General features: G+C 44.2%; 1 protein-coding gene across 1 annotated transcript in view; it reads right to left on the reverse strand.

Moving 5' to 3' along the window:
* LOC136843727 (short/branched chain specific acyl-CoA dehydrogenase, mitochondrial) overlaps positions 1 to 23,872 on the reverse strand; it is a 180,052-nt gene that overhangs the window by 61,402 nt on the left and 94,778 nt on the right. The window contains exons 5-7 of the mRNA XM_067112362.1: positions 17,452 to 17,622; positions 2,720 to 2,845; positions 1,614 to 1,796 (exon numbers count right to left, since the gene is read on the reverse strand). Coding sequence (XP_066968463.1) covers positions 1,614 to 1,796; positions 2,720 to 2,845; positions 17,452 to 17,622 — 480 coding nt within the window. The remainder of the gene's footprint in view (positions 1 to 1,613; positions 1,797 to 2,719; positions 2,846 to 17,451; positions 17,623 to 23,872) is intronic.

Genomic DNA, 23,872 nt, shown 5'->3' on the forward strand with positions numbered 1-23,872 from the left:
CGACACCCGACGCCCTGGCGTCCAGCTTCTCAACGCCGATGCCCTGGCGTCAAGCTTCTCGACGCCTGACTTCCTCCTGGCGACCAGCTCCTCGACGCCGAAGTCCTGGCGCCCAGCTTCCCGACGCCCTGGCGTCCAGCCTCGACGCTGATGTCCTGGCGTCCAGTTTCTCGACGCCTGTGCCCTGGCGTCAAGCTTCCCGACGCCTGACTTCCTCCTGGCGTCCTGGCGTCCAGACTTCTAACATTCGTTGTCCCGCCAAACCTAGAGGTTACTTGAGAACTGGCCGCCTGTGCGAAATCGGTCAAAAGCTTCCTCCGGTTGACGTACAGCAACTGGTGGACGAAAAAACACTTTAACCTCGCCTTTCCTATGGCGAGGGTGAGCGTCCTGGGAAGCGTCAACAGGTACGCTCGAGGGGACGACTGCTCGGTAACTAAAGCCTCTCGCCTCCCTTCGTCTTTCGACATTCCTTCTCACAGGGGTTGGTGAGCTTGGAAGAGGTCCAGGACTAGGAGCGCAACAGGACCGAGCGGCCGCACCCTCCACTGCACTTGCACTAACAACATATTAACACTTGTATTTTTTAGATCTCTTATTGTCGATCACATATTATCCCTGTCTTCTGAGAGGGATTTACCTGTTGGGGCAGGGTCTGAATGGCCGCCAACAAATCATTAAGTGTTGGGTCCTTACCTGTTTCAGTAGGGGGTTCAGAGACTACCACTACGGGAGAAGGATCAATAGGATAGTTAGCAAGGGGAAAAGAATTAACTATTCCCGGTTATATCAAGAAGAGTGAGATACAGTACTCTTGGCTCTTCTGAGCCGGTCTTCCATTCCGTTCTTCAGACATACTGAGTGGGGATCCAAGGAGACTTTAGCAAGCTGCTTGCATCCCCACACACATTTTCACACTCGATGAAGTTAGATATGTTATAAGAAAATCCAAAAGCGAACAAGCGAAAGCCAAGCCAAAGTGTACTTCACCAAAATAAGTTGCGAAAAAACACAGGCTACGAGCGAAATTCCATCGATGTTACCGACACAGCGGCAGGGAAGATCTGAGGAATAGTTGGAATGGTTCCAGGTACCTGGGTAGAGGGCGCACAGGTGGTTCACCTGACTACCGATCGGCGATTGCCGCGAGTTTTTGAAATTCTGCCGTGACATCAGGGACTTAAGCTATATATATAACTACCAGGGGAGTTAGATGTTTGAAAACTAGAAGTTTCTGTACTAAATCAACATTCACCTTCCCCAGTCACTCCCAGTTATAAGGGTGCAGTATGTCCATCATATAGGGAATCCCACACTCTAAGTGCTAATGATTGAGCTCCTAAAACTTCACCAAATAATAATAATGACTAGAAGCAAGATGAAGTTCACTATTTAGACATAACAAAATAATTGCCCTTTGTTTGACAGTAGTGTCTCACAAATTCTATATGGAATACAGCTTTGCTAAATATAATTTTTCTCTTGATTTTACTTTTAAAATGTTTGGTTTCTTTCTTTCCCTATATTTTTACAACTGATCATTCAACAACACCTTGAAGCTGAATTTTTATCCAAGCTTATCAAACTCATGAGATGATGATATGATGACTTACCTGAAAATTGAAGATTCTCTGACCAAACTGCTTTCTCTGTAAAAGGTAGGGCACAGTGGCATTAAGGCAGCCTTGCGAAAGCCCAACCATCTGAGCACCAATTCCAATTCGACCTTCATTTAACATACTAATTGCATACTTGTATGCTTGTCCAAATTCACCAAGAATATTTTTTTCCGGAACCTATAAAAAGACAGGAAAACTAACATTATAATCTACCCTTAAAGAAAAGTCACTTGCAAAGATCAGCTATTCTATAACACAGAAAAGGATTTAAATTACGCAGAATGTACAAGTGGTTCAATAAAATTAATTAATACATGGGAAGGATTTGCAGCTAACAGCTGGATGAAGACCAGCATAATCTAAAAATCTTGAATGATGGGCACAGATGAAAACTAGAACAAAGGGATATTCTGGCAAAAAGTATACAAGAAAAAAGTGTTGGGAACTTATTTCATCCCTAACCCTATACAGGATGTCTGACATAAAAATGGAAATGATGATGATGAAGTAATCACATAACCCAGATGAAGATTTAGATCCATCGATATACAATGATTAATGTTTTACTGTGACTTGTTTATTACATTTAAGGGTCTATGCATAATTTTTGGATGGACTGAACATTGTGTGCACAGACACAAAGTGAAAAGACTCTCTGCTCCATGGAACGACAGGGTAGCTTATCTCTTACTTTTGAAACATTAAAACTACATACAACTGGTCAGTCACACTTGACTAGATATAATGGCACTAGCAAGGGTAGTAATCTATATGAACATAGTAAACTTAACTGCAACATACAAAATGAAAATTCCCAAATAAATGCTGTGGTAAACTACTGCTGGAAACTTTTAGATTGCCCTAATAGTAACAATTCACATTTTTATTTTTCTATTAATTTAATATCAAAAAAGGTCAATGCCAACTCTTCATAAACCATATTAAATTTAATTATCATTAAACTGACAATATTTTGATGGAGGGTACTAATCTATAACAAATTGAGGAAGAACAGATTATGAAATTAAAACATGAATAAAAAGTATATTACATTATCATTTTAAATCTAAAATAAGGGATATGAAAAAATATATGCTCACAACAACATTATCGAAATGAACAGCACATGTGTTTGATGCTCGAAGACCAAGCTTATCCTCCTTTTTACCCACAGTTAATCCTGGGGTACCAGCGTCCACTATGAAGCATGTGATACCTTTATACCCCTGTTTAAAGAAAGCACAATAAACATATTACTCGTGGGAATTGGTAAGAGAGACTTGCAATACACTCTAGGGGGATCCTTTTCAGGTACAAATCGTACTCTCTAAAAAACTATGCCAGTCATAAGGAAACTCTTGTCTTTATTACCTTATTGCAGGTTTAAGAGGCAATTTAACAAAAAATATCTGAATCACAAGAAAAACTAATTCAAGTCTTAAGAAATTATGATATTGCAGACAGGGGAATTTAACTCTGAAAATCTCTTATGTTTATATAATAAAAAACAGCAAATGTTTTAAGTGATTTGTATTTTTTATAACATGCAAACCTAAAGTTCTTTACATAGAATATTGCTTGCGAACATGAGCTGGAACAACCATTTAAGTTTCAGACAAGGTCGTTAACTGCCGACGGGGAGGGGGAAGCCCTGCCCATCCATCGTACTGAACTCCACTTTGTCTTTCAGCCCAGGTAGCAGAATGAAGGGTAGCTGAGGTGGGGCTTAAATGTAAAGATCTTCAGGTCTTCATGTTAGGAAAAATATGAATTACCTTAAAAATGTGCAATTTATTCCTACACAAATACAAACCCTCGTTCTTTACATAGGAGACTTACCCACTGGTGGGGGGTGTGGGGAAATCTCTGAACCAACTTGCTGGTTCTACCCACCAGGGGACGCCTTCCTGGTCTGAAAGAGCTGAGGAAGGAATCCCGCACCTCTAGCTTATTGCAAAAATGGGATGCTGCAACTGCTAGATTTCTGGGAGTGAAGTACAGTAATGAGTTTACTTTCATTACCTTTGATGATGGCTTGAAGGAACCAATATGTGTCGGAGACAGTAAAACTTGCTATTAAAACCAATGGGTTTATTTCAAAGTCTATCCCTCTCTCCCATTGCCTAGAGAGGGGGGGGGGGACATGCATCCTATCAATCTACAATCAAGATGAAGGACAGTCTTTAGAATCAAATTCCTGTCTGACAACAGCTCTTACAGAGAACAAGTTAGGCTCCTCAAAACAAGTCACATCCCACTCGGAGGCAGGAATTCCCTGGATGGGCACAACTGTTCGAAGCTTCTCAAGAGGCATAGATATCTCTCACTAGGACAAGAGGTCAACTCCTTTCAACTGTAGAGCCTGGCCAAAGCCAGCTCTATATCCTTCAATGGCCAAAATGAAGAGAAGCTTTTCTCACGAAAGACAGATGAGATAGCCCATTTCCCCTGGTATGCAGCTGTTGAGGATTTTTGCAGGTATCCACACATCTCCTTCCCATTGCACTGGGAAAACCCTCAAGCTCACAGGAGACGCTGGAAAGTCTCCAGACATGAAGTGACAGTGCTTCCACCACCTGGTATTACCTTTCAATGCGAGGCTGGCATAGTTGGTTGTGCCATGGGGGGAATCTCTCTCGGGACCTTGGACACAGAGCCAGCAGGTCTGGGAACTACTTGGTGTGTGGCCACTTGGGAGCCACCAGAGTCAACCTGAGATTCAGGGTGATCAGGACCCTGTTGATTACCCAACGAATCAGACAAAATGGAGAAAAGACATAAAACTCCAAGTAGTCCTATGGGTGCTGGAAAGCATCCTCCATTGCAGCCTACAGTTGCAGCATGATTAAGCAGAACACTGGTAACTTCATGTTGTACCAGGTCATGAACAGGTCTATGTTTGGGACTCCCCATAACTCAAAAAGGCTCTCTGCAATGTCTTGGTGTATGGACTATTCTGTCCCTATCACCTGACTCTAGCAACTGAGCTTGTCTGCCACTACATTCAGAGAACCCAGAATGTACCTGGCTGACAGCTCTACCAAGCATGCTACTGCACTACCAACCTGTGCAGCTGGAAGGACACCAGGCGCCCCCTTGCTGGTTGACGTATGCCACTACCTTCGTGTTGTCGCTCATCAACACCACAGAGTGCATGATCACTCAGTCCTGAAACTACTGCAAAGCTAAGAAAGCTGCCTTGACTTCTAGGACATTAATGTTGTGGTGTCTGTCGTTCTAGTCCCACACACCTGAAACCAACAACTCTTGCAAGTGTGTGCCCCATCCCTCAGTTGAGTCCAAAAAGAGAAGAATCTCAGGAAGGGGAGTGCCCAGCAGCACACCTATAATGGGGTTCCTATCATCTAACCACCAAGCTTGATCTCTCCTCACTTCTGGAGACAGAGGAATAAGAGAGAAAGGAGGCTCCCTTGCCGGAGACCATTACTCCTTCATCCTCCACTGAAGGGAGCGGAGGTGAAGCTGCCCATGAAGGACCAGCTTCTCCTATGACGACAGGTGACCCAATATGACCTGCCACTGCTGAGCAGTTGTTCCTGTCAAGACAGGAACTTCTGCACTATGTCTCTGAGTCTTCTGATAGCTGAATCCAAAGGGAAGACTCGCTGCTGCCATGTCTATCAGCATGCCCAGATACTTTACCCTCTGCTTAGGCATGAGATCTGACTTCTCGAAGTTGATCACTACAACCAAGTCGTGGCAAAACATGAGAAGGCAATCTCTGTCCTGAAGCAACTGTGGCAATGAGCTCACCAGGACCAGCCAAACATCCAGGTACCTCAAAAGACATATCCCGTGGAAATGAGCCCAAGCCAAGATCAACGTTAACACCTGAGTGAACACTTGGGGGCAGTTGAGAGCCCGAAATAAAGTCCCCTGAAATGGAATACAGTCCCTCAAGGGTAAAGCAGAGGTACTTCCACAAGGACTGATGGATAGGTATTATTTGGAAATACACATCCTTCAAATCCACTGAAAGCATGAAACTACCCTATGTGATGGAATCGAGAACTGAACGAACCGTTTCCATCTTGAACAGGGTCGACGAACGAACCGGTTCAGTGGAGAGGTTGATGACTGGCCTTCAGCCACCTGTTGCCTTCACCAGGAGCAGACAGTTGTAAAGCCCTGGAGACTAGTCTTTCACGACTTTCACAGCAACTTCCCAGAGCATCACATTCACCTCTTCCCAAAGGGTGAGATCCTTCTGTGAGCCAGGAATGTACGTTTGGAATTGGACCAGGCCGAGGGTGAGGGGTGGCAGAGACTCAAAGATTAGTAGATACCCTACCCAAAGGACATCTGCTATCCAGGTCCCCATTCCATGTCTGTCAAGTTGGCCAATGGTTCAACAGGCATCCCCCCCCCACCCACCATTCCACCATTAGCAGCAAGTGGGGAGGAATGCTGTCCCTAGCATCCTCCATCCTTCTTTCACTTGGCCCCCCTTCCTGGGGCAGAAGACTGGGTACCTTGACAAGGGGCTGAGGAAGTCTAGGACTTTCTCTGACCCGAAGAGGAAGGGCCAGCCTGACCTGGGGGTCTTAGAACTGCCTGGTGAACAAGCTTGTTGTTGTTGTTGACCCATGGCTTGTCCACTGCAGCCTCCATCTCACCTTTAGCAAAGAAGGAGGAGGATCCCAGTACTGGTCCATTCCTGAGTGCCAAAGCCACCTCAGGACCAACAAACCTAGAGAGCTGAGACAGCACAGTGTCTTGCCTCTTCAGAACTAGGTTTGCTCACAGGTTTGCTGTCTGGTGGGCGAGGTAGGTACTAGTCCTACCTCCAGTTGCATCTCCCTCAGGTGTACGGGTGCCCGAAGAAGACGTGATCTTGGCCACTGTCAGGGAACAAAGATCAATCCAAGAGACTGTCTGGGATGCTGCCATGACAGGTGATTCTAGTGCTGCTGCCTCTGTTTGAGCGGGAGACTCTCTCTTCATGGAGAAGTTCCAGCTACAGACAAGGAGGGATAAAAGGGGCATGGCTGCACGCCTTTCACTACTGGGGCAGAAGAAGACTGGATACTTTTACAAGGGGCTGAGGAACTCTTATAAGATTTTCTCTAACCTGAAGAGGAAGTGGCAACCTGACCTGGGGGTTGGGCCACAGAGCCCGGAGTTCTTACACACTGCCTGATGAACAAGCTTGTCGTTGTTGTTGACCCGTAGCCTGTCCACTGCAGCCTCCATCTCACCTCTAGGAAAGAGGGAGGAGGATCCCAGTACCGGTCCATTCTTGAGTGCCAAAGCAGAACTCAGGACCAACAAACCTACAGAACTGAGACAGCACAGTGTCTTGCCTCTTCAGAACTAGGTTTGCCCAAAAGTTTGCTGTCTGGTAGGTGAGGGAACATAATATTTCCTCTGGCGAGCTAGAGGCAGAGGATGTGTCTTGCATAAACAGCTGGATAGGAGAGAGTTCTCTTGCCCAGAAACAAAAGAATTCACCTGGTCTGAAACCTCATCAGCAAGCCCAGACCATGGCAGGCCAATTGAAGCTCTGGGTTTCTTCTGGGGTCCTCAGAGTGACTCAATGGCAGCAGAACAGCCTGCAGGGAAAGCCAAGTTCTTCCTCGAGACCATTAAAATGACATATCATTCTAATGATCTCCACAAAGTGCCTCTGCAACTCAGGGGTGTCCAAGTCCTTGGCATAGGACCCTCAGGTCCCTCCAGGTCCCAGTACTCCCTAGCCGCTCCCTCCGCAGGAGAGAGACACTCACCAGACACCCCTGGTGATCTCTCGGCCGCTTTGGCATACATCCTGTCCGGTCAGAGGACTGACCCAGGAACACAGGCCTCCATGGACAGGCTGGGATGGGAATGAGAATGGTTCTGGTCCCGAGCCCAGGACCTGTCCAGCTCTTGGAAAACCCCAAGGAGGTGGAGGGGACAGATGAGGGATCACGAGCACCCTTGCTCAAACCAGTCTGGAGAACCCTGGATAGCAGATGCATGTGTGTGCTCGGCAACAGGAGAAGCAGTACTTGCGGTACTGCTATGAGAGACCCATCAGCCCTCTCTGCAGAAGAGGGCTGGCCACTGGAAGCTCTATAAGCTTCCTGTGGGAGGGCGAGGCAACCTCTGCTTGCTAGTTTTGGAAGAAGGGGAGGAGGTGACAGCACTTGATGATGAAAATGAAGACGACCATGATGACTTCTTTCTCTTCTTGGACTACTTCTTGCCAAGCGTAGCCTTTGACAGCAGTGTGTGGAGGTTGAAATCACCCACAGATGACGTTGACAGGATCTGGGGACACATCCCCGAAGCTACGTGGGGTTACCAAAGAAGCAGGGTAGTGCTAGAGCTGGTGGATACTGTGACTGTTGAAGTTGTCACAGTCACGGTTAAAGTGGTTGCCAAAAGGCCCTTCATAACCTCAAGTGATCAATTAGCACAGACACACTCGGCTCCCCCATGAGGCCTAAGGAGGGCCATAACTCGCTAAGCCCCTCGGCTTCCACAACACCTGAAACAGAAGTCAGGTTAGGTGAGAGGTCTTCCTTATGTCCCAAGAATGAGCGTCCACCAGAAAACAACACAACTGAGTAAAGAGAGGCTCCTGAAGAGGAACCAGGTTAGTTGTCTTCCTCCCCCTGGCAGCTATCTACCAAAGCAACAGTAGGAGTTGGCGAAGGGGAAACCACTCCCTTGGGAGTGGTAACAGCGGGTGAAAGTTTACAGGATGTAGAAAGGTACAGAGGAGAACCTTCAGTGTCACCAGCTAAGTATTGCACTCCAATGACACCGGGGAGATCTTTCTCCTATTCCTCCTGGCAAACTTCACCCACTGTTCAGAAGGCCAAACCCAGCACTCCGGGCATGGGCTGTTTTGATTGCAATCATATTTGTGGCATGATACACACAAAGCACATGTGGATTAATCTCTATAAAGGAGAGAAACCGGTTACACGACCTGTCCTTCCATGGACAGCACCTAAACACCAGCAGTTTCATCTATGATGGAGAAGGTTCAAGTGATTGAGGGGTATGTATGATTTTAAAAATCACAATTTTTGAAAGTACATTGTATTTTTCCTAACTATACAAACCTGAGGTCCTTTACATTAGGAATTACTTTCAGGCGTAGGCTGGAAACGGTGGTTAGGCAGTAACTACCGCCAGGTAGGAGGGAATACCTGCCTGCCCGGATGTAAACATTCCAATTTGCCTTTTGGTCGAGGTTCAGATTGAGGGGTGGCATGAGGTGGGCATAGTATGTAATGTAAAGGACCTCAGGTTTGTATAGTTAGGAAAAATACAATTTACTTTAAAAAACTGTGATTTGTTCCGACACGATATACAAACCATCGGTCCTTTATGTTAGGAAGACTCACAGGTTGGGGGGAGGAATCTGAGTGAGTCTCCTGAACTGACTGGAGTTCTGCACACCTGGGCTACTCCTCCTAGTCGAAAGAGCGAGGAGGAGTACCATGCCTCTGACATACTGATCGGAGTGTAGGAACCGCAAGATCAAATGTCACATACTAGACCTTTTCGCATGAGTGAGGAAACGTAACTCCTACGAAATAGGCTGGAAGGATCTAGAGTCGGAGGCAGTAAGGAAAAGCCGAGATAGGGTTCCCTTATTGCCAGTCTCTCCTTCCTCCCCTTGCTAGAGGAAGGAGCGGAATTGCTTCTATGATTCTATAAGAAAAATAGAACGGGTGCTCGATGTGTAGTCTTACCGCATCAGTGCCAGTTCCAGCAGCTATTGGTTCGAGTCCTATTCTCATCCCTAAGGAGGAGAAGCTGGAGGACGGGGAAGGAGGAGGAAGAGAGGCCAGTCACTCTCGGAATCCTTCTCACTTCCAGAACCAACACCTTAGGCGAGATGCTACTCGTCCTCTTGAAGGAGCCGGGTAAGACAACACAACTTGTTGAGCAGTCACCACAGAGCCAAGGAAAAAAGGTTCCAAGGGCCTGTGGGAAAGACCGAAGGAAGAAGACAAGAGTGTGGTCTAAGAGACCATGTCTTGCTTCCAGACCGACAGAAACTTCCGGAATGTGAGGGATGGACCAAGCCATCGACTTCGTGAGCTCTCGGGTGGAAGGTGCCGGTATCGTCCTCGTCAACTGCCAAGTACCTCCTTGATCGCTTCACAAAGTCAGAAGGAAGATGTGTCCTTGTACACTTCTTCCTTGGGAGAGAGTACTAGCGAAAACGTTGACGACACAGTTCCCTAATAGGACAAAGTAACGAATGATCTGGATCATTGACACAAAGTCCAAGGAGGAGGGGAACCAGAAGGACTCGAACCCGACAGTAAATGCCAATGGATTCGGAGTCCACCTACGACATCCGAGGACTCGAGGTATGATCCCCATCCCTGTTCTTCCACCTTCTACGCCAAGGCCGGAGTAAGATGAGAGATGGTCCTAGGAGGGCATATCTCTATCCGACGACTCTCGTAAGGCGCGTGCAGAACACAGACAGGAACCCTAAACGAGAGTCACATGCCACCCAGGGAACAGTTCCCTGGGACAGAACGACTGAAGAAGCTTCTTGTCCGTAGCTAACTCTCGACTGAGGAGAAGAAGGCTACTTCAGACAGAAGACTAGGTCGCAAGGGCCTACATTCTTCACAAATGAATGGGAGAGAAGCAACCCTTGGCGGAGAAGACAAGGAAGTCCAGACTTGAAGAGTGACTCTGACCCGAGAAGAAGTTCCGTCAACAACACCATCAGCGAAGACGGATCCAGTCCCTGGGACAGTGTTGCAGAGGACTTCAAGGGATATCCAGCTATATCCGTTGCTGCTCTGCGAGAAAGCCTATGCTTGCAAGGAAAGCTGGAAGGTTCCAGTCCTGAACACACAGGGATGTACTGCCTCAAGAAGAGCTTCTTGTGTAGCTGCTGCAGGAGGTTGGGTCAAGCGGAATTCTTCTCGATGCCTCGGCAATCATGTCGGATGAAGGCGAAGTCTTCAAGTATTTGTCTGTAACTCGGGGTGAGCAATGCCTGTGAACCCCTAGCAAAACGGACAAATACGGTGGGAAAAAAACGTAGATATCGAGTTTCCCCCAAAAAGACAGCATGCCTCACCGAAGCAGCCCCTGGTCTGGTATGAAGGAGCGAGAAAAACTACCAACTTGTTGTGCAGGGAGGCAACAGAAGGACAGTAGGGATTTCTCAGTCGAGCAGTCTCTGCATGAATCTTGTGAAGAAAAGAGTGAGCAGCACGTTCCGTCCCACTCACCCAAACCCGAGGCCAGGCTTGCCTACCAATACATCCCCACCAGGAATGCATCTGGTTAACTGAGCTGTCGAGTGTGCAATAGAACAAGACTCGAGTACCTGCAAATGTCGAGATGAAACAGGAGGAAAAAACGATGATCTCTTGTTTGTCAACAAATGCCACTACTGTGGTTTTGTTGCTCAATGAAACCAGTGAGTGCCGCAAAACTCATCCTGAATTCTCGGACGGCCAAAAGGCTGCCCTGAGCCCAGGACGGTGATGAGAAGGTACTAATCATCTCGGTCACACACCTTCAAGACAAGGTCTTACCAGTGTGCGCCTATTCCTCAATCGGTGAATCTGCAAGTAGACATAAGATGTGAGGGGAATATGCAAGCTTGGTGTCTCAACCTGAATTAACTCCTTAAAAGAAAAGAATTCATCAGGTTGAGAACACTCTCGGAAGCCAGGACCACGGCAGTCCCCGACACTCTTGGCCCCTCGGGAACTGCAAGGGTTGCGAGTGATGAAGATTATTCATTGGGGGAGCTGCGGTCCTGTCCCGAGGAATCGGCGCGAAGTTCTCCAAAAACACAGGGGCGATCGCAACTTGAAGAGGAAGACCCTCGCTGTTCCGAAGCGTGAAACTCCTGTACCTCTCCCCTTGGAGGGAGACCTTGACAGATCCCATGAGACCCTCCTCAGCTACCAGGTTATACTACGAGAGAATCGGGGGACCGACACCCAAAACACGCCAGGTAGCTGAACTCCAAAGACGTTCGTCAGAGCTCTCTCTGTCCGTCTCGCGCCTCTCGGAACAACCAAGAGGAGAACAGGTGAGGAGAAAGAGCATCCCTACCTGTCCTGCCAGTAAGATAAGCAGGAGAGGCAGACCGTGAGCGATAATCAACCGAAGGAGATTACTGCCACACGGGGGAAGAAGAGCACTTGTGCTGTGGCATAGCGCTTTCCTGGGTAGAGGAAAAAGTTCACTCGAACATAGCCAAGAACCCGAATCGGAAAAAACCGAGTAAGGCCGAGCCGAGCCAATCACGCGAACGCGATCCAGCTGGTTGATATGCCGTGGACTGGGAGGCAGGCAGGACGAGCCAAGCCGAGCCGAGCCAGCTGGCAAGCTGAGTCAACCAATCACGCGAACACAATCGGAAATGGGCAGGTCGGAACGCGTCTGCCATGAACAATTGCTAGTTTCCCGAACTCTAAACTCCTTCGAGGCCGAGGCCCCTCAAGAAGGTTCAAAGGGGAATTCTGTGTCTGCTATCTTGCATGCTCAAACCCTAAAGTTCAAGACACAAGAATGAAGCCCGGCCGAGCAACCGAAGCAGCTGGCGGGCAGTATCGAGACACCTGGCGTCTCAGCACCCAGACACCAGGGCGTCTCGGCACCCAGACACCTGGGTGTCTCGGCAACCAGACACCTGGGTGTCTCAGCACTTTCTCTCGTCCTGTGCCTCTCGTCAGGAGAGCGCTCGTGATTCATAGAATTCGAGCTACCCACAAGACTCCCAAAAATCGGGAGCGGCTGCTTTCAGTTCCCTAAGAGATAGAAAGATCCAAGCACAGAACCAGTCGTAGACGCAGACTTCCAAGACTGGCAACGAGGGCATGGCCTCGAGAGGCTGCGCTCTCGCGGCCCCCCAAAACGCAAGACCCCACAGGAGAATGCGAATCAGTTCCCGCCCGAGGGCGAGAAAAGCCAACGAGAGAAATTTGTCTCCCGGAAGAGAGTCAGTCCCTTAGAAGTCCCGCAGGACTTCCGTAGGGAATCTCTTCCCTGCTTCTTCTGATGTTCGAACCAACAGGATCGAGACACCAGGTTGGGAACCCGACTGAGCACTGGCAAGCACTCGGGGAGCACTTGTGGTGCTGGCAAGAAGAGCCGAGACAAACTGGGGTGCCTTGGCCCTTTCTCTCACACTGCTCCCGAACTGGGCTGAGGAAAATCTCTCCAGACCAGATCGGGATACTCAAGGTCTGCGCGCCCGCAGCTTCCAAAACACAAAACCCAGGGCTATGCGAATCGGTTTCCTAACCCAAAGGTTGGGAAGAGCCAACGAGAGACCCACTGCCTCCTCAGAAGGAGGCAGTCCCTAGACGTCCAAGGGCATCAAGGGGAAGAAGCAGCCTTCCTCTCCTTCGGCCAAAGGAGGTCTGTCCGATTCTCGGGAACCCCTTGGACCTCAGGAGAGGAAGGGAAGACACAGGAAGGTGAAATCGAAGATAAGATGAAGAAGACAGCAGCTACTTCCACAGGGCGGCTTCCTTCACCTCCACTCCGACATCTTCTAAGGGATGGTGGACACGAAACATCGTAGCCTCCTGGGCAGTCAGGAAGGAACAAAATGGATGGGGCCCAGGACACCACCACCAGGAGAAGCAGCAGGCATGATCAGGACAGCTGATGCAGGAGCTACGGCAGCAGTTCGGAAGGCAGGAGTTACTGCAACGGCTAGGAACATCACTTCAACAGGGCGACTTCCTTCATCTTCATGCCGACATCTTCTACAGGATGGCAGACATTGTAACCTCTGGAGCGGCTGGCAGGAACACAATGGAAGCGGCCCCAGGCACGACCGCCAGGAGAAGCGACAGGCATGATCAGGACAGCCGATGCAGGAGCTACGGCAGAGGTTCAGAGGGCGGGAGCTATTGCAACGGCCAGGAACGTCACTTCCACAAGGCGACTTCATTCCCCTTCACGCCGACATCTTCTACAGGATGGCAGACATCGTAACCTCCAGGGCAGCTGGCAGGAACACAACGGAAGCGGCCCCGGGCACGACCACTAGGAGAAGTAGCGGGCATGATCAGGACAGCCAATGCAGGAGCTACGTTAGCGGTTCGGAAGGCACGAGCTACTGCAACGGACAGAGATGTCACATGAAAGTCACCAGCAGCGACATGAACGATAAAGGCGGCTGCGGCAGGAGACCAGGAAGAGCAGCCCAGAGACTGTCGTCGAGTTGACAAGAGCATAATACAGGGAACAGCAGGAGCAGATGGACCACAGATACGCCGGATGCAACAGCACACATGAAGACCAGCAATGACAGCGATTGATCCACACTGGCAGGAACAGAGTCAGAACGATCCCGACGTGGAAATATGTCACCTAACGAGGTAATGTGGTCGATCCCGAAGCAACACTAGATGAACGTCGGGACTGCTTCATGCGAGATATCCTTTGATATATCCAGCCAACTACTGCTGTGTCTGCGATGCTCACTGTCAACCTGAAAGAAAAAGCAAAGATGATTAGTAGAGGGAGACTCCTCTCGCTACAAGGGGAACTGCCCTACGCAGCAGGAGGAGGTACTCTAGAAAAGGTTGCCCGATCGGTCCCCATCCCTGGACTTCGCCCGACGAGCAAGGGAATAGGGCAAAAGAGAGAGATCTACTTAACCCTTAAACGCCTATTGGACGTATCATACGTCGACTAAAATTGTCTGTTGGGTGCCGAGTGGACGTACCGTACGTCGACTACAAAAAATTTCAACCTTCGGTCAACTTTGACTCGACCGAAATGGTCGAAAAACGCAATTGTAAGCTAAAACTCTTACATTCTAGTAATATTCAATCATGTACCTTCATTTTGCAACAAATTGGAAGTCTCTAGCACAATATTTCGATTTATGGTGAATTTTTGAAAAAAACTTTTTTCTTACACACGGGCGGTAACTCAGCCGAAAATTTCATAAATTCTTTCGTCATTTTGTCGTAATTTTTGCACTGTTCTATATTAGCCGTTACATAAAGTTTTATATATGAAAATGTGCACAATTTCATGTACAATACAGCAAATACAACCCATGGTTGTAGCTTTTATCAGTTTGGAAATATTTTCATATAAACCACGATAACTGCCAAAATTTCAACCTTCGGTCAACTTTGACTCGACCGAAATGGTAAAAAAACGCAATTTTAAGCTAAAACTCTTACAATCTAGTAATATTCAATCATTTACCTTCATTTTGCAACCAATTGGAAGTCTCTAGCACAATATTTCGATTTATGGTGAAGTTTTTAAAAAACTTTTTCCTTACGTCCGCGCCAGAAATTCTTTCGTCACGTTGTCGTAATGTTTGCACTGTTTTATATTAGTCGTTACATAAAGTTTTATATATGGAAATGTGCGCAATTTCATGTAGAATACAACAGAAAATAACTCATGGTTGTAGCTTTTATCAGTTTTGAAATATTTTCATATAAATCACGATAACTGCCAAAATTTCAACTTTCGGTCAACTTTAACTCCACCGAAATGGTCAAAAAACGCAATTATAAGCTAAAACTCTTTCATTCTAGTAATATTCAACCATGTACCTTCATTTTGCAACAAACTGGAAGTCTCTAGCACAATATTTCGATTTATGGTGAATTTCTGAAAAAAAAAAAAAACTTTTTCCTTATGTGTGCGCGCGGTAACTCAGCCGAACATCTCAGAAATTCTTTCGTCATGTTGTCATAATGTTTGCATCGTTTTACATTAGTCGTTACATAAACTTTTATATATGAAAATGTGCGCAATTTCATGTACAATACAACAGAAAATAGCTCATGGTTGTAGCTTTTATCAGTTTTGAAATATTTTCACATAAATCACGATAACTGCCAAAATTTCAACCTTCGGTCAACTTTAACTCGACCGAAATGGTCAAAAAACGCAATTGTAAGCTAAAACTCTTACATTCTAGTAATATTCAATCGTTTAACTTCATTTTGCAATAAATTGGAAGTCTCTAGCACAATATTTCGATTTATAGTGAATTTTTTAAAAAACATTTTCCTTACGTCTGCGCAGTAACTCGGCCGAACATCTCAGAAATACTTTCGTCTCGTTGTCGTAATATTTGCACACTTTATATTAGTCGTTACATAAAGTTTTATATATGAAAATGTGTGCAATTTCATTTACAATACAACAAAAAATAACTCATGGTTGTAGCTTTTATCAGTTTTGACATTTTTTCATATAAATCACGATAAATAGAAAAAATTTGACTTTCGGTCAACTTTAACTCGACCGAAATGGTCGAAAACTGCAATTGTAAGCTAAAACACTTACAGTCTAGTAATATTCAATCAATTAGCTTCATTTTTCAACAAACGGGAAGTCTCTAGCACAATATTTCGATTTATGGTGAATTTTTGAAAAAAACATTTTTTTACGTCAGAGCGTTACGAATTCATGCATCATTTTGTGATAATATTTTCTGTGTTGCTTTGATCCTTTTAAAATTTATTATATACCAAAATCATAGCAATTTAGTGTACAATACAACTAAAAAAAATTAACTCATTAGCTTTGACCGTTTTGCTTACAGCGCGATTTGTATACAATTATATACGTTTTTTTTTTCGCTGTCATATATTCCAATATTTATATATGATAATGATATTTTTTTTCATTTCTGATGGTTGCATACTAAACTTCAGGCAATGACAAAAAAAGGGAGCCAAAAATGAACTCTTAATCTTAAAAACTAAGCGTGCTGTGATTTTTTAAAAAAAACTTTTTTTTTGCTTTGGCGCTAACTCACCGAACGCCGCCAGCATACGGGAGACGTTTTTGTAAATAGGGCTTCGGCGTTAAAGGGTTAAGGGGAGAAGGAAGAACCTACGGGAAGAGAAAAAGGACGGAGGGGAGGCCACCAAGGGCACTGTGGAAGCGGAACTTACCGACGATGCCCGCAACCTCCTGCCCGGCCCGTAGTTCTCCAAGCGCAGGCGGCGAGCAACGCTCAGCATAAGTAGGAAGGAGTAGTGATGCCCCTTAAACACGGAGAGCAGAAGCCCAAGAAGGGAACGAACTCTTACGTCCCGATCAATGTAGGGGAGCGAAGATATTACGTCCCAAACTATACCTCCGAATGTACAGAGGCGCCTTCAGTATCTACATAAAGGGCTGCTGGAAGAGAAGCATTACCACTCGGTTACGCTTCTCCAAATACGCCCTTGGCCATCAAACCCAAGACACAATGCAGGGAACGACAGCTTATGTAAGTTTATCACAAATCGTGGGTTTATATTAACAAATATCAAACACACGTATAAATAAACAAAAATACAGAAAGATCCCACCGGGATAATAAGAGCTTAACAACAGTCAGGCAGAGAGAACCAAAAACATGTCAGCAACGCATGACGGCCGAAAGCAAACTGGAATGTTTACATCCGGGCAGGTGGGTATTCCCGCCTATCTGGCAGAAGTTATTGCCTAACCACCTTGCTTAAGAGTTTAATGGCCGTTTCCAGCCTACACCTGAAAGTAATTCCTAATGTAAAGGACAGATGGTTTGTATATCGTGTCGGAACAAACAAACAAAAATCACAAAAATATATTTCAAAGGAACAAGAAAAGTCATAAAGTGAAAGCAAACGGCAGCTGGGCAGAGAAGAACAGAGATGTCTTCACACGACAGCAGCTGAAAGCAAAATGGAGTGCAGTACAATGGGTGGGAGGGGCTTCTCCCTACCTATCGCTAATTAATGACCTTGCTGTAAGTTAAACAGCCGTTACAGCTTGCATTCACAAACTATATCCTATGTAAAGAACGAAGGTTTGTATATCTGTAGGAACGAAGGAATATCTGAGAATTGATACTTACAGCCTTGGGGTTGGCATTTGCCATGACAAGGAAAACACCAGCTTGAGGAGCAGATGAGATCCACATCTTTGATCCATTAATAATAAAATTATCACCTTCCTTTCTTGCTGTTGTTTTCATGGCAAAAGCATCAGAACCTGACTCTGTTTCTGATAAACAAAAGCTGCCTGTCTGAAATTGAAAACAGAAACTGAAGTTCAGAGAGAGAGAGAGAGAGAGAGAGAGAGAGAGAGAGAGAGAGAGAGAGAGAGAGAGAGAGAGAGAGAGAGAGAGAGAGAGAGAGAGAGACACTCTCACAAGACTGAAAAGAAGGAGTTAAGATTTTTAGGCCAAAGGCCAGGCACTGGGACCCATAGGGTCATTCATTAACAGTAAAATGCAAACGAAATTAATGAATTAATTAATGACATGAATTATGCAAAGATGATAAAGTTAAATGTGAAGAATCTTAATAAACTATATGAGGTAAAAATCACAAGATAACAAAGATAAAGAGAATTTACTTGTAACTTTAAATATTTCCAAAATTTAATGTTCAGCAGCATAGCTTTATGTTTATATTATAAACTGTGCTACATTAACACCTACTGGTACAGTAAGTTTTCAGAAACAAACAAATTACATGTATATCTTATCACCGAAATTCAATGGTTCTGAGTTTGTGGCTCTGCTAATTTACAAGTATTTATAATGGAATATTTTTGGGGTTTCATGATTAACTTCATAAACAGTCAAACAACTCTCATAACTTGGAAACAAAGATATCTAACAGTTATTCCTACTCATTCAGAATAAGTATAACATTTCAAACCGTAAAGTGATCGTATAGCCTAAATAAACCTAATCGTAGCCTAAGTTTTATGCCATGACACCCAGATTACTTCAACTACATTATTCTTGCTCACAATCAAAACCATACTGCATTGTGTATATTATCCAAGACATAAATGGCACAAACTTACTGTTAGTTCAAATGGTGCATTCAATATTCTTAGCCTGAATTGAGACTGGGATTGGTGTGAGCACAATCTTTACTTCGTAACCCCTCATCCAAAGCACACTCCAAGAAATTCTCCATACATTTAGATATGCATATCTCCTAAAGAAAGTCTCCTTAACTGAACTTTAAGATGAAGAGGAATACTTAAGTGGATCTGAAGGCACCGACAACTATGGCTGAATCCTGTTTCCTTCCTAGGTACAGCTACACTGCACCAAAGCTCTATAATGAGACTGACTTCACAACCGTTGCTGACCAACACCAAACGTTTGACTGACAGCCGAACCAACAAACAGCCGATGACCGGTACTTAACAGTTTAACGCCGACTGGATGTATTTTACGTCGACAAAAGTTGTCTGTTGGGTGCCGAGTGGACATAAAATACGTCGACTACAAAAAGTTTTCTTAAATATTCGCGGAAAAATACTTAAAAGCCTCGTTTGCGTAAAATTTTAAATCACGCGCCTTGAGGGATCCTGGGAGTTCATGGATCACGCTGTTGTTTCGTTTACAAGCGTGACCCAGCTGCGCATGCACGAATTTCTTTCTTATCCCAAAAGAAAGCATCAGCTAACTGCTGAAAATCTCAAAAATTCTTTAGTCACTTTGTCGTAAGTTTTGCACCATTTTCTATTAGCCTTTACATAAAGTTTTATATATGAAAATGTGCACAATTTCATGTAGAATACAACAAAAAATAACTCATGGTTGTAGCTTTTATCAATTTTCACATATTTTCATATAAATCACGATAAGTGCCAAAATTTCAACCTTCGGTCAACTTTGACTCGACCGACATGGTCGAAAAATGCAATTGTAAGCTAAAACTCTTACATTCTCGTAATATTCAATCATTTACCTTCATTTTACAACAAACGAGAAGTCTCTAGCGCAATATTTCGATTTATGGTGAATTTTTTAAAAAACTTTTTCCTTACATCCACCCTAACTCTGCTGAAAATCTCCGAAATTCTTTAGTCACTTTGTCGTAATTTTTGCAGTTTTCTATTAGCCGTTACATAAAGTTTTATATATGAAAATGCGTGCAATTTCATGTAAAATACAAGAAAAAATAACTCATGGTTGTAGCTTTTATCAATTTTCACATATTTTCATACAAATCACGATGTGCCAAAATTTCAACCTTCGGTCAACTTGACTCGACCGAAATGGTCGAAAAATGTAATTGTAAGCTAAAACTCTTACATTCTAGTAATATTCAATCATTTACCTTCATTTTGCAACAAACGGGAAGTCTCTAGCACAATATTTCAATTTTATGGTGAATTTTTGAAAAAACTTTTTTACGTCCGCGTGTTACGAATTCATGCATCATTTTGTGATAATATTTTCTCTGTGTTGCTTTGATCGTTTTACAATTTGTTATATACCAAAATCATTGCAATTTAGTGTTCAATACAACAAAAAACAAAATAGCTCATTAGCTTTAACCGTTTTGCTCACAGCACGATTTGTATCCAATTATATATGAAAATTTTTTTTGCGCTGTCATATATTCCAATATTTATATATGATAATGATATTTTTTTTCATTTCTGATGGTTGCATACTAAACTTTAGGCAATGAGAAAAAAAGGAGCCAAAAATGAACTCTTAATCTTAAAAACTAAGCGTGCTGTGATTTTTTGAAAAAAAATTTCTTTCTGCTTCGGCGCTAACTCCCAAACCCCGCCGGCATACGGCAGACACTTTTGTAAATAGAGGCTCGGCGTTTAAGGGTTAAGCACTATTACATGTATACTTACAACTGAATACACAAAGCAGCCAAACACAATGCTTTTCACAACTAAATACAAACACAACATAACATTATACAACAACTTGCAGAAAAGTACAATATCTCTTGTCAAAGTTTAGATATACTCCCCCACGAGAAAAACTTATGCCTACATTATTTACAACAGTCCTGTTCTTATCAATGCCTTTCTGGCTTCTGCAGCTATTTGAGCAGTCCTTCTGCTCGGGCAGGAGCTTTACTGAATGTCTTATGTTGCAGGATTAATTTCCTTTTTCTCCTGCCACAGCTCTAAGGGGTATAACTGAATTACAGGTCTCATAAGCTGGCTATGGGCCATTCTTAGAGTAGCCATTCTTGGGACCTTGTCTCGCCCCCATATGTAACTCGATCACTTGGCCCAACTTCCACTTGCTCCTTGGCCCCTCGTCATGAATAAGGACTACTTCCCCTACCCTGAGCCAAGAGTCATGCATTGTTCCTACTCGATGGGTCTCTCCTAATGTTGTTAAATAATCCCTCTCCCATCTTTTCCACAGGTTGTTGCACAACCTGGCTACATACAGGAATCTTTTCTCAGTGAACTCTCTCTGTCCATAGGTAGGGTCACCAGAGATCTCTTCCCAATTTACTACTTCTCTTGGGAAGGACTTAAGCTTTCTTCCAAGAATCCAATGGTTAGAGGTTAAAACTTCCAATTGATTAAAATTCCCGGGTGTGTAACATAATGGTCGATCATTGATGATTCCTTCTGGTAAGGTTTGGCCTACGATCTTTTTTAGGCATGACTTAAGAAGTCCAATCAGCCTTTCCGACATAGCACCAAACCACAGTGTTCTCGCTGGAATAAACTTCTAGTTACACTTTATATCTAACAGATGTTCCTTTACCCTGGGATTCTCGGTCTTAAGATATTCTGATGCTGCTACAAACTTGGTGGTGTTGTCACTCAACATGAGGGCTAGGAAACCTCTTCTGCTGCAGAATTTTCTAAAACTCATGAGGAGCAAGTCACAGGACTGGTTATCAACTAGTTCCACATGTATGCCTCTGGTTATCGGGCACGTAAATAAAATTATATAAGCCTTCTCAGGGCTCTGTCCCTTTCTCTTAACCCATAATGCACCAGTGTAGTCCACGCTTGTGGTATTAATAGGTTGCTTACGTTGCACCCAGAACTCAGGTAATGGAGGAACTATATTGAGCCTATACGGCCTCCCCTGCGTTCTCCTACAAATAATACAATGGTGTAATATACTCTTAGTTAGTTTTGCCTTATCTGTGGGATCCAGAACTCCTGCCTGACACTCGCCACAGTTGCATTTACACCCATATGAGCATTACCATCATGATGTTCTTTAATAATTACCCAAGTAAACAGTCTTATTCCTTGCCTCTTGGAGTTCTTCCAGGGTCAATCCACCATGTTTCTTCACATTGGTTGAACTCCTACAATTATTCAAAAATACAGCAGGCCTTTTTAACCTTGCTGAATCTTTCCCAAATTCAGCAAGTGAGTATCACCATTCAGGTTGTCCCCAACAGTATTGACCAAATGTTCTCTTCCCTACCCTGCACAAGTGATCCACCAACCCATGACCTATCTATTGGCCAAGAGGAATTTTTTAATCAAGGGGTCCCTCCCACCAGAAAGAACCATCCAAGATCATTTCTGTCCTTTCCCCATGTGTCAATCAAGTCACTGGGATTATCATCTGTTGGCACATAGGACAAGACCGCCTCTGGAATTAAAGAGTTTATTTCCTGTACTCTATTTTTCACAAATACAGGGAGAACACTTGTCAATACTTGCCAACTTAGGGCGACTTTACTGTCTGACCAAACGCACAGTTCAACAAACTTATCCTTCTCAAAGAATTCTTTAATAAATTTGGCCATTCTTGCTGCTAGCAACAATGCCATCAACTCAAGTTTTGGATCAGCTAATTCTTTAATGGGCGCTACTCTTGTCTTTGCCACCATTAAATAAGAGTTTTCGTTCTTAACTCTATAGGCTACATAACCATATGCTAACCCATTGGCATCAAAGAATATGTGTAAGGAGCCCCCCTTTCCTAGGCTAGTATTCCTAGAAAAGGAAATATCAAGACATTTTTCCAAGTCTTCGGATAACTCTACCCATTGTTTCTGTAATGGGTCTGGGAGTAGTTCATCCCTATTCAGTTGTTGCTGCCACACATTCTGCAGGTATATCTTTACCCTAAACTGCAGTAGATCTTTGAGTACATCAGCTGTTATATGTGGTCGCATCCACAAACAATCGTTCACGCTTAACCCACTTTTCCCGTCTGACCAAAGAGTCAAATACTAACCTAACAGGAGTTGGTGCACTGTCCTTTGTAACTCCATGATGCGCCAAGAAAGGACAGTCTTCCTCAGTTTTAAAATATTCCACTCTTTCTATGAATCTCCTATCCTCCTGATCCTTCAGGATTTTCTAGATACTGAGTGTCCTTCCAAAACTTGACACACTGTTGCTTTAATCTGTTCAAAGCCAACCCAAAGTTGGAAGTTAATCTCCTTTTACTGCCTTTCCAAGTCAATGCCACAACATACTGTTTGTCAAAAGTCTAAGTATACCTTAGTTTAACCACACCACTGAGCTTATTGTGGAATTAATTTCAGAGTAGGTTACAGTACTCTCAAAGTTCTCCATTACTTTCTGTTCCTGTTCTGTTATCTCACTGCAGTTAATGCCTAAATGATCTAAACTCCATAAAGTTTCAAGCTCTTCCCTTGGATCCTTTAAATAAGTTGCTCTTTCAGCCATAGTTATGTCATCAGTTTCCACTGCCAGTTTTAAAATGGAAACATGAGTCTCCTTGGTGGGAGGAGAACTACAGGTTCCCAAATATGGTTGGTAGCAATACTAAATTTTCAAATTCCCTAAACCCCAGATGTAAAATTTTGTACACATTGTCAACCCCTATTAACAATTCTATAGGCGACTGTTTCTCTACGGGTAGATCAATATCTTTTATCAGCCAAGCTGATTTTCATTCTACACATCGACCTTATGGTCGTCTTAATGTAAAATTTCTTTGTATATACAAACCATATTTATTAATCTACCCCAGTGAGGTAGAGCAATGTTCACCATTTCATACTCCTTAACTAGTGTAGAAGTTAAGTAACCTCTCCGTGATATATTTTCACCTCCCTTGCTCTTATAGTGGAGTCCCTCAAGAGCAGATTTCTTTATGAATGATCTCTCATCACAGGTATCCAACAACCCCCTCTTTCGCACAACGCAACCTACAGTAGTTCCTCATTGGGCAGATGGGTTCTGTTTTCAGCTAGGACTCTGCTGGCCGCGCGTTTGAATCTCTGACCAGCCAAGGAATAAGAGGAATTTATTTCTAGTGATAGAAATTCACTTCTCGCTATAATGTGGTTCGGATTCCACAATAAGCTGTAGGTCCCGTTGCTAGGTAACCAATTGGTTTTCAGCACGTAAAATAAATCTAATCCTTCAGGCCAGCCCTAGGAGAGCTGTTAATCAGCTCAATGGTCTGGTTAAACTAAGGTATACTTAACTTTTTCTTTTACCCTTTAGGGTTATTGTGGCTGTAGTAAGATAGATCTTCCTAGTCCTCTTATTTCCCTGTCCTGTATCTGTCAGAGAGAGTGTTCCAACTTGTA

The sequence above is a fragment of the Macrobrachium rosenbergii genome, chromosome 12 (genome assembly GCF_040412425.1).
Source record: "Macrobrachium rosenbergii isolate ZJJX-2024 chromosome 12, ASM4041242v1, whole genome shotgun sequence".
NCBI classification, from domain to species: Eukaryota; Metazoa; Arthropoda; class Malacostraca; order Decapoda; family Palaemonidae; genus Macrobrachium; species Macrobrachium rosenbergii.